Genomic DNA, 12392 nt, shown 5'->3' with positions numbered 1-12392 from the left:
TTATCGCGTGAGGTAATTATCATACATGGTAAAAATAGTGAAAGTGCTAATATTTGAAATAAATTAGAATAGGACACAAAATGTCGAACACTGTCAAGGTGAAACGGAAGGTCAGTTGATGTCTGTCAATAGTTCTGCTTCTCCGGGTCCCTGATGGCTCAATTGGAAGTTAACAGAGTAATCTTCGACTGTCTATAAAGAAAAACCGATATTTGTGTACAAAAATGAGTATATTTGCATGAACATTTAAAGTATCTTCGTTGGTAGCCTATAATTGAACATGTTTAGAAGAAAAAAATGGATGCATATTCTGCTTTTCATACCCACATGAAACTCAATTTTACTTTGTAGACAATGTTTTAAGTTAGTCCAAATTTTTGTAGACAAGTACTGGATTCAACCCCTAGGGAGCTGTTAATATGAACGTAATACAACAGAGATTAGGAACATTTTAGAGAAGGAAAAATGGAAGTCTAGGCATCCACAGTACTTCTGAAATATAGGCAGAATGGGTCATGTTACACAGTGTTTAAAGTGGCCACTTAAACCAGCCAATGATAGGTCATAAGCCCTGTGGATACCTAGACTTCTATTTTCCCTTCTCTAAAATGTTATTCATCTCTGTTGTATTATGTTTACTTTGTAGATAAAATTGAAGATAAATGTTAAATGTCAGTTATCTGTGGTTTCCTCTTCTTAAAGCAAATGCAGAGAAGTTCCTTAACAAGGCCATTGCTGATTATTCCACCAGATCCTCATGATAGTAAATAAACTATTTAGTTTGAGCAGTGGAACGATCATACTTTTGCAGTAAATATAAGCCTTACTTATTATTATTGTAGACGATTCTTATTAAGGTTCTCTCATCCGGTAAAGTGATCGCTTAAATAAGGTCATAAGCCTTACCTATGCCCAAGATTCCATATTCTCCTTTCAAAGACGTTCTCCATCTCTGTTTAAATCTCTTCGAAAAATGCCTAGATACCTAAATATTAAAAAAATATGGAGTAGGTGCTTTATGCTTCTACACCGGAAAAGCCGAAAACGAGAACCGAAGACAAGAATAATCAAGAATAGCAGTAGCTAACAATATTAACACTTTGTATCCCAGAGCCGTGTAAACACGTGATTATATAACCACGCGTTGTGTCAAAGTCCCGTGTTTTCACATGGTTTAGCAGCGGTCCAAAAAAATGCATTTTATTGACATCTAGTGACTTTTATTAATACTTTTTAGCTCTTGGTAAACTACGTGAAAGCACAGGGCCGGGACACAACGCGTGGTTATTATGATCACGTGTTTACACGGCTCCGGATTCCGGATACAAAGCTCAAAAAAAGGAGTGATACCCTGTATATGTGCGAACATTGCAATGTGGCTCCCCATAAAGGCCAATGTTGGCGAAACTATAATACAAAAATGAGTTGTTAAATTGTTTAAAATAAATATGAGAAGTTTCAATTGATTTAATCCAGTATTTTCATAATTATGACACTTTTAAAAAATCCTTCACAAAGCATGAAATTTCACAAAAATGGGCCGGGCACAGGGTAAATTTTATGTGTATTCGGCCGGTACGAAAGTGTTAAGAGCAATCAAGTAATGTTTGAAATTCGCAAACTCCTTTAATAGAATAGTGGCACAAGTTAAGCAATTATAGCGGGTAGATATCTGTCTGTACCCCCTGTTTATTTAACCATCCAATTTTTATTGGCGAGGATAATACATTCCAGTTAGTAATAGGTCCCCGGGGGTCGCTTAACGGTACCCAAATGTCAAGCCTTGATTTAGAGACTGCGAGTAACGCATCCCAATTCCAATTGCCCTACTTGCAGAGTACCTAGGTACTGGGTACCTACCGAGTTACCGAGTACACTATCCGGTAGAATCTGATCACGAATAATTAATGTTCAGGGGGTATGCTGGCACCCAACACCCATATCCTATCTATTGAAAAAAATATGCATTGTATTTAGCAGAAATTCGAAGCACTTATCCGGGTGCAAATTCAAAAATAAGATTAAAAAACAACATGCATAGAATTAAGAATAGTCCAGAAGAAGCGAAGAATCATATTTGAATACATCGGACTGTATCCAAAAAAACCCCACTATGCCTCACTTTCGCCGCGCGCATTCGCGATATCGCCACGTAATGTTGCACGATGGGAAAAAATATAATCATAACACAAATGTAAGGTAAAAAAAGCAATCTGTTAGTGTCTCTATAAGTAAAAGGTCATTTAATAAAAGTAATTGAATTAATGAACTTTGAACTTAAAATAAAAAACAAAATTTATTTTAAATAAAACAGATATGTTTATATCATGTTAAATAATATTTGATATTTTTAAGTTAATGTCGGTAAAATGTCCACCACTGCGTTGTTTAATCCGAGGTCCGATTTTCATTAGTTCTCTCATTAGATGAGTAAAGTAGGGTAAAAAAAATTACTACCCTGGAAACACTAACGAAATGTTCAATTTGTTTCTTCGACAACCCGACAGATGAAAAAAAAAATCAATTATTAAGTAATCATTTGCTACTTACACATGCATTTGCTAAGTACACATGAAATGCGATCCTATCCTGTTTCTTTAAGATCCTAGCAGTATTTTTACACTTTAAAAGGACACAACACGGCATAGTTGAATTCAAATCAGGAGTTGCGTACTGAGCGACGTCTACAAAGAAACAAATGGGTCAAAACGTAAACCTACTAATTTATGAGTAGTTTAGTCGCCTTCTGTTTGATGCTCGTATACGGTTTCTGGACTATTCTTAATTCTATAACATGACAGTTAAAAGTAAAAGACTAGAAAACATGCATTTTTTGTTTTTATCAAAGTTTATTATAAACAAGCGGACCCGACAGACGTTGTCCTGCCAGAACGTTAGCTTGCCTGCTATTAGCTGGTTGAACAAACTTTTTTTCATAATTAATGACCCACGTTATTTATTTTGGATTTTTTAAAGGTATTTATATATTCATAATAAGGGTTTGTTTTTTGTTTTATCTCCACGTGTGATTGGCTAAGAAGCCTCGTCGCGCTCAAATCAAAATTATGCAAAAATCACTACTCTAGTGCCAATAATCCATGGAAAAAATCCAGGAATATGTGTTAATTACGAAAATTCAGAGCGCGATTTACTCAACCCATGCCCAACGTGAATTTAGTCATTCTTTAATCGTCTGTCGTGTTTTGATTTAACCTTGACATTTAATTCGAAACCAAAAGAAAAGAAAGAACTAAGATAGACCAGATCTTGTCTTGTGGTTGTATTTTTTTTATTTTATGTGTCCTAGCTTTAATTTTATTTCGTTGTATTTTTTTTTTCATTTGTACCTGTATTTAGTAAAAGAAAATGTATAAGTCCGTCAATAAATAAATAATAATAAAAGAAAAATGACTGTATCGTGAAAGCGTGCAAAAACTTTCCGGATAAAAGGAAAAATATTTCATTCATATTTAAGTACCTAAGTAGTTGTTTATGATTGAATTCCAAAACTTAACATTTTTAATATTCAAATATTATTAATATTTAAATAGTTCCTACAGCCCGTGTGACGAGTGATATGTGATGTTATTTTATCAAATTTTTATTTAAACTATTGTGTTATTATATATAATATCCCCTCATACCAGCACTTTTGCTGATTGGGAATATTTCGTACAAATAAAATATGTAACATAATGTAATATGTAAAGTTTAAAAACCTTGTATTTTTTCATAAATAAATAAATAAATTACATAGGTAGGTACCTTGATACTTGTTTGTGGTTGAATTCCAAATCATAAAATAATAATTTTTCAAATAAAGAATTCTTATAGCAAATGTCAAACTCTACGCTACTTACCGGCAGTGGTGCATTATGTGTAAGAATCTGTTTTTCAAAATTGTCTCGAATGTCGGTTAATTTTTTTTAAACATTACTTAAAATCCATTAAAAATATGTTAACATGCAGAAGTTAAGAAATGGTTAGGAAATCAATCAATTCAGTATCCATTGAAAATAATTGATGTTTGTGAACGTTAAAATAAAAACTTTTTTAATTTACAAAAATAGAACATTCTCTAATTTTTTTGGAATATGCATTTCAGTAGAATGCAACCCTGGAAAATCGCTCAACTTATTAATAATGTTATTGTTTGTAAATCTTGCGAACGTGAATTAGAAAAATGTTGAAATTTGAAATTACTCCGCCTGTGTCGTCGCTAGTTCAAGTCGATAAGCTGTACTGTCATTTTAAAGCGGAACCCCGTAGCTGCCAAAATATCCAAAACGTTGAAAAGAATGACTACCCGAAAACCGGAAATCTATCACAACACGTAACAGGTTGGTTATTGATCGCATGAACTTGTGACGTTTCAAGAAAGTTCATTTTTGTTAAAACTGTTTTTATTAAATTTTTCATACATTTTGGAGAATCTTTGCGTACAATTGAACCCTTTAATTTTTACCGCGTGTAAGAAAATATTTTGTGTTTCCAATTTTCCGTAGCCCTGAACTTCCTCATTATAAACCGAATTGTGGTACCGTGGCTAGTACCGCGGATTCACGGATCAGATGTATTGGTTCGTCGACTTGGTTAATAGTGAGTAGAACTCGTTGAAAATCGTCAATCATAATAACCGAAATAATTTGGTAATAATTCCTTTTTTTTAAAAGGAATATTTATTATTATATTCCTTTTAACAAAAAAAAAGAAAACTTCTAAGTACATTTTTTTCCACGTTAATTATTTATCAATAATGTACGTTATTGACATCTGTTGTTCAGTAGAAAAACCACACATAAACGTTTGTATGTACCAACGTACAGATATTATATCATCACTGAAGTGGGATGAACCTTTCGTTTTCATTAAATGCCAAAAGTGACAGCGTAGTTCGTGTCTCGGTGAATTTAAGGTTATGATAGCGTATTTTTCGAATATTTTATACTTTTGAGTGTTTGATATTCGTAGATTTATCAGTACTCCATCGTTTCAAGATGTCTTCGAACGAAATAAAACCCGTCAACGAGGAAGATCTTAAAGACTTAAAAAGCAGAATGAAAATGATATCTGATGCTGACCCAGCTCAGTATCATAATGAATTTTCCCTGAAACGGTATTTAAGAGCATTTAAAGACGTTGATAAAGCATTCCAAGTAAGTCATTACTAAAAACATTTCGTATTTCGTCGATTTGAACTAATAAAATATTACTTTCTAGATCACAAATGTTTCTAACATTCCAGCATATGGTTATCTCATGTACTGATCATTGATAAGAATCGCCTTAGAAACCAATTATTTGGTTCTACAGATATTATTTACCTTGAAACAAATTTACACATCATATGGTGAAATAATATTTGTTCTGTAAATCTAAATAGTTTTCTTGTGTTTGAATATGTTTTGAAGCGTTTTATTTATCAAATACAACTTTATGAATTGGGCAAGTAGTTTTGTCACATCTGATTTTACCTGACAATACCTATTTATGTATGTTGAAGAATCAATTCTGAATCTCCTTAAGGGGGGTGGCTTGTATGCTGTAATACATTGCAGTAGAAAGCATTAAAAATGAACACTGTACATATTGATCTAAATGAAATAATGCTAACAAACCATCACGCATAGGCAGAGATGAAAGACCGCCATATCATTCTGTCTTTGCATACATACCTAATTTCCTCTACATTCATACATCTTCCCGTGCATGCGCGCCGATTATTCTGGCTTTTAACATGTCCATCTTCAAGTATTTGTTGGATTTGGTCAAATAATGCAATGCTTTAAATAATACTTTCGTCAAGAAATCTATTAGTGGCATTATGAGTTCCATTACCCGAAAAAAAACATATATTTAAGGTATTTTTTCAATTGAACTATGTAGTTGGCATAGTGTTTTTATAATAATGTACTTGCTGACTTTCATACTTGCTAGCAAACGTTTTAAGAAAAAAGTTTATCACTTAAAAAATAGTTTAAAGAGCATTTTTAACATTAAAATATGGTGCACTGAGCTATCAAAAATACAAGTCAAGGCCTCAAAAATTATATAGGAAATCAAGAATTTTGTTTTACTGAAGACTCAAGTATGCACAAAAATACTCTAAATAAATTTCTTTGTCCTGAGTATTTAGTACCATGATTCATTCATGTTATTTCACTTGTTTAAGTGCAAATATTTGTTATCATACTTCATGTTAACTTTTCTAAATCAATAGACATTATAATATTTTATCATGACTTTGTTCTGTCGATTTATTCGCAGGCTATTTTAAAAACCAACAAGTGGAGAGGGGAGTATGGAGTAGAAACATTAACAGAAGAATCGGAAGAAGTAAAGAAACACACGCTCGGCAAGAAAGGGAGAGTTTTGCGACACAGAGACATGCACGGGAGGCCTGTTATTTACATTCCTGCACGAAATCACAGTGTTAATGATAGAAACATTGATGAGTTGACTAAATTCATTGTCTATTGCTTGGTAAGTATTGATTCATATACTTAATATGAATCTCAGTTCTAATGTAGTTAGACAGGTTGCGGATTTGATTCCCGCCAGTTGCAAGAAAATAATCAAAGAAAGATTTTTTCTCAACCGGTCCGAGTGTATTTTCAAAACTTCATTCCATATCCTCTCTTTCACGTTTATTTAATTTACTTAAAATACATTATAAAGAAAGTATATTGTATAATGCAGTTAGGTTTTATGGTATATATTTTTTAATCATTCTCTCAAATATATGAAGACCTTTTTATCTTTATGTTTTTATAGATGTTATCTAGAATACTATTTAGCATGTGCGCCATCAAATATTCATGTTATGTCGAATGCACGGGTCATTTCTGTAACTGTCCCAAAGCTAATGTCTTATCTCTAGATTTTCTCATGAGAAAGAAAGAGATGAAACGTCCCGTGCGTACACGAACATCGGAACATTTCGAACGCGGGCATTGTGCCGAACAATATGAAACAAGGAAGATAAGAATAAAATATTAATAACAGTATCATATTGGCATTGGTCTAGACTGGAAGAGATACGATGATTAATGTATTCCCATGTATTTTACATACCTGCAATTAAAATGAACGAATTCTTAATGAAAAGGATAAGTTTATATTTTCTCGTCCCGTTTTACAAGATTGAAATGAGCTTTGTAAATGAAATCTCATTATAATATATTGCTTCTTGCACGTGTCCACGTGTCCAACCTTGTGTTTGTTAGGGTCCTGTTTCGTATACACTAAATTCATATTGACTTGTAAAATTTAAATCCTGTACATTTTTAGTAATTTGTTTTTTTTTAAAAGTTAAATGTACTAGTAATTTTTATTTGTGGAATTACTTAGTTACTTAGTTAGGTATTTTTAAAATTTGTGTAACATATTAGAAAAATCTATGTAGACATAGATATATTTAGATATTGTAACAAAAAAAATTGTGTTAAAATTATTGTGAAATTCACGTTTACCTATTTAGTAAAAAAAATTACCCCCCTATTTTTAACCTCTTGAGCCGCCACTGCTCTAAAGTAAAGGCATAGCGGGTTATTCCATAAAAATAAAAACTATTTTTTTGACCATAATATTATTTTTCATACCAATTGCATCATACCTTGATCATTCACTGTGTGTGGATCATAAGCAAAATATTTTTGAAATATCTAGAAAAACTATGAAATATTGATAAAAAAATCATGAGACTTGGATGCAAAAAAAAATCTAGGAATGTGTTGACTTTTACTATTGAAGTATAAAACTGAAAATCAGATGGAACAAGATCCGGTGAATATGATGGATGCTTCATTACCTCCCAATTCTATTCTCTTAACTTGTGATCGCTTTATCATTGCCAAATGTGGTCGCACGTTGCCATGGTGAAATACTCCCCCTTTCCAGTTCACTAATTCTGGTCTGTCCTTATGATAAGCTGTATTCCATTTTGTCAATTGATTTTCTTCATTAGCAGAAGTCATAACAATTCTAGATTTGTTTTTTGCATCTAAGTCTTGGGAATTTTATTCCAATAAAATAAATATTCTTATGAAAAGATGGAAAATTGTTAGTCAGCAATGGAAATGATTTAATTGATTGATATAAGTTTTCTTTTTTTTAAACTATCTGTTTAAAAAAATACACATAAACTTTTTAATATAATATATTGGTACACAATCCTAGCTTCTGTTTTCATACATCTTGTCATGCATGCCCTTTGATAAGGTAGACTTTTTACTTGACCTGATTGGAGGTTTAGATTTATTGTAACATAAGGCTGACATATGGCTACTCACTCAATTGCATACTAGTTATCTGTTTGAACATTAAAAAAAAAAAAGATTTCGTGCTAAAATTATTAACATATTCATTTTCTGTGTATCCCTGTTATGGTGGCTACCCTTTATTAAAATATTTTTTTATTTAATATTTTCAGGAAGAAGCATGTAAAAAGTGTTTTGAAGAAGTAGTAGACAATCTGTGCATCGTATTTGATCTTGCTAACTTCAGCATGGGCTGTATGGACTACCAGATGATCAAGAACTTGATTTGGTTACTGAGCCGCCATTATCCAGAGAGACTTGGCGTTTGTTTGATTATCAATTCCCCTACATTATTCTCTGGCTGCTGGACTGTAATTAAAGGATGGTATGTTGCTTTATTTATTGAGGATTACATATTAAAAGATTTTAACTGGTGAGGAGACTAATAATGCTCAGCTTAATAATAAAACACCTCCATTGTAATGCTAGTATAATATTATACGCATATGATAATTTTGTAAGTAACTCATATTACAATATTTTCTTTGTAGTGTTAAAACGGTATTAACATTTAATATTGAAGATTAAAATTTCCTTGTTATTTTTCAGGTTGGATGAAAATACCTCAAGTAAAGTGTTCTTTGTTGGATCCGAAATCGAACTGTGTAATTATTTGATACCTGACATGTTACCCACAGATATGTAGACTCGCCTAAAAACATATTACCGTGCATTAGTTACCTCGATACATAAATATGTGATTTAATTTATTGATTTTGTTCGATTGCGAGATGTGCTCATACACAAATATAGCGAAATATTCCTTCGCAGTATTGTTTCACATTTCTCATTAATAAACACAGCCGAGCTGCATTTTAGTATACCTGAGATTCTGTTCTATTTGCCATTGAATAATATGTATAATATTTTTAGCTTTTGTTGATGCGGTAAGTTACTCCATTTCCATATCTTAGATTTTCTTGAAATTCACAAAGTGAAAATTTAATGATGAATAATTCCGCCTTTCACATTCCATTAAATTAAAATATCAATTAAATAGGTGCACTGCCTTACTGCATCAACTCTACCAGTACCTTAATATATAGTATATATATATTATTTATAGTATAATACCATAGTATAAGCCACTAAAGATAAGTTTGTGTAAATTGTAAAGCTGTAACAATTTAATGCCTCTGTTTAAATCCTAACCATTAATTTAAAAAATAGTTTTACTAAAAATGATATGGAGCCAAGTATTTTAATAATGATACAAAGGTATTATAGGTTATACTAAACTTGTTTTATTCATTTGATTCATCTTTATCGTGTATTTTTGAGTTTTTATTATTTTTTCACAAAAAAATACTCAAAATGAAATATATGTAGTTTTAAAATAAAACATTACAACAATTTTGTTATCATAACATTATTCATTTTAGTTCCTTGCTTTAGTAAATTTATTCTTGAATAAGAATAGTTCCTTGTATACATTATTTAGATTTTATGACCTCTTTTGAAAAGTATAATGGCAGAGCCACTTCAACATTTAAAAATGTTTATACTGTAATAGGTTTTTTTATTGTTATGTTTATGGGTTTAGCTCTTTCAGAATTTTATTCATTTTATAAGTATTTTATTTGTAACTTTTTTGTGTAAATCTTCATAGGTAGTAAAAACCTTTTCTAAAGCAACAAAAACAGCCATTTTAAAGAAATGAATATCCTAATATATCTGTACTTAAAAATATTCCTGTATTAATATTTCATTTATTGGTATTTTTTTATTAATTTAAGGTTGTTACTAAAGCGTAATAATTATAATACTACTTTGTCATGTAATATTAGTAACAGCTAAACTTATATTACCTACCTGAATAATTAGAGAGACAAATTTAAGTTAATTTTGTGTTCCTAATACTAATTTGTCACTACCAGTTAGAAAATTGTATAAAATAATTGGTTACTTTTGAAAAGTCATTTATACTTATTTTTTATTTATTTTACTCAGCATTTCGGTATTGCTCCAACACAATCTCATTTTGCAAAGTTTATTATTTTTAATTAAATATGTAATTTCGTATATTTTTATATGCAAACTTATATTTCACAATAATTCTTTATAAAATATACAATTCATGTTAAAAAAAAAAATCCTCTGGAAAAAATAGTTTCGGGGTTGGGTTAAAGCAGTGACAATGTGTAGGTACATTTTAATAAAAGATATCTGACAATATACTATGATATGCATTTTATTATTGTTGTCAAAATGGTGACTATTATTTATTTGAGTCACTGATCTTAATTTGTAAAAATTATTTTAAACAAAATTTACAGAAATATTTAATACCTACGTAAAAATATTGTTTAGTAAGCGATTAAAATTAAAGAGAAAAAATAAGTAATTCTAAAAGATAACAGTCAGCTGAGGCTGACTGTTATATACAATTTGAACACACGGAAATGACCCTGATTTAGCTTTATACCACGATAATAAGGCACAAATTTCTATGCGCGAGTATACGGGACAGACGCAATCAATCAATTCTAGAGTATTAATATTATATTTGTGCTCATTAAAGTGTTTTTTTTACACCTATATTTATGTAAAAAAAAACTCTCAATACAAACTATTGTGAGTTTTAAATATTCTACCCAGTCATCAACCTAATAAAGAACAATCTGACTCGGATTAAAATATTTCATTTTCAAAGCATTGTTGCAAACATTTTTATGCATATTTTGTCAACGAAAGAAATGTTCCTATTGCCAAAAGCTAATTTTTATTGGGTAAATTATTTCAATAAATTTAATTAGAATGGAAAAAAATTCTATTGACTGGAATCATGTCATCAATTTAATAAACCTTAACAGTTCAAAGTGGAAAAGCAATTTAATCATAGAGATATAATTTAAAATTCACATACATAGTTTTATTTAGCTATCTCAAAATTTACTATTATAGACTTGAAATGCTAGATAAATATTTTTTATCATAAAAGTTATGTTAGTTATAATAATATAATAGTGTAGTGATGTTATTAACATCCCCGAGTCAATATTACATCGTAATTGGTTCTAACTAAGTTACAGTTAAATCCCTTTGAAAATTTGATGAATGGTGAATATACAAAACATTGTTGGGTGTTAACATAAGTTTTGACAGTTCTTTTTTAAATGACACGAGGACAACAAAAAATAAATACAGTAAATTAGTCCATAATGTATTCTCCTTCATTATTTTACAACAAATTAGTCAATAATTCATAGCATCATGACCATACACTGCGCAAATATCGCGAGCAGCTTTATTCCCCCATTCAATTGAATGCAAACCAAAGAAGCAGGGACGACGAGCATATGGAGCAAGTTAGGCTGAGCCTCACTAAGAAATCATTGCTATTCACCAGTACCTAATATGTATTTTAATTTGCATTATATCAACACATTATGAAGATAAAAAACTAGCAACCAATATAAAAATGCTCAAAGATGCCTACAAACATGGTCCGTACTGTGTTATTTACTGTAGGTACCTACTTAACATTTAAATTTATTTCAACAGAGAGGGAAAACATTATTAAGGTAATATGGAAGTCTAGGCATTTACAGGGCTTATGACCTGTCATTGGCTGGTTTAAGTGGCCACTTTACACACTGTGTAACATTCACCATTCTGCCCATGTTTGAACATCCACATTTCCTCAACTCTTCCATCTGTTGACTTTTGTGAAGTAAAAGAGCTGAAACCTTTATTATGCGAGTGAGATTTATCCGGCTGAACCAAATCACCTACTAGGCAATGCCTGAAAACAATTTTCCAATTTGTACACTAAATTTAAATATGAATAACTCCCTAGGGGGAGGAAATCCAACCAGTCTGCAAGCATTTGGACATACTCAAACATTGTTGGACCTACTTAACATTTACGCATATTATACTTATCCTTAAAATTACCCTGCAAGACATGGGAGGGTCCGATGTCTTGCAGGGTACCCTCTGGCACAGCGCGGGTTTAAACTGTGTAACTCGGTTATAAGCTTAGACTTTACCCTGTCTGCGTAATCTATAAGTGTGAAAGCACTACAATTAATGATATGAATCATACACGTATAAAACATGTGAGTCGAGGTC

General features: G+C 31.1%; 1 protein-coding gene across 1 annotated transcript; it reads left to right on the top strand.

Annotated features, from left to right (window-relative positions):
• The first annotated feature begins 4868 nt into the window (after nt 1-4868).
• Nucleotides 4869-9293, top strand: LOC148273527 (uncharacterized). The gene is made up of 4 exons (XM_088238566.1): nt 4869-5156; nt 6268-6483; nt 8432-8643; nt 8868-9293. Exons 1-4 carry the CDS (start codon nt 4998-5000, stop codon nt 8962-8964), a joined length of 684 nt encoding a protein of 227 aa, XP_088094692.1. The 5' UTR covers nt 4869-4997; the 3' UTR covers nt 8965-9293.
• The last annotated feature ends 3099 nt before the right edge of the window (nt 9294-12392 follow it).

The sequence above is a fragment of the Micrasema longulum genome, unplaced genomic scaffold (genome assembly GCF_059751315.1).
Source record: "Micrasema longulum isolate JH-2025_06_02 unplaced genomic scaffold, ASM5975131v1 h1tg001921l, whole genome shotgun sequence".
Lineage (NCBI taxonomy): Eukaryota > Metazoa > Arthropoda > Insecta > Trichoptera > Brachycentridae > Micrasema > Micrasema longulum.
Note: the sequence above shows the minus strand (reverse complement) of the source record. Positions and strands in the feature narration are given on the sequence as shown.

Excerpts from the sequence above, each read along its gene's own strand:
- LOC148273527 (XM_088238566.1), top strand. The coding sequence starts at position 4,998 with ATGTCTTCGAACGAAATAAAACCCGTCAACGAGGAAGATCTTAAAGAC. Across the intron at positions 5,157-6,267 it reads ACGTTGATAAAGCATTCCAA|GCTATTTTAAAAACCAACAA; the intron begins GTAAGTCATTAC and ends ATTTATTCGCAG. Across the intron at positions 8,644-8,867 it reads TGGACTGTAATTAAAGGATG|GTTGGATGAAAATACCTCAA; the intron begins GTATGTTGCTTT and ends GTTATTTTTCAG.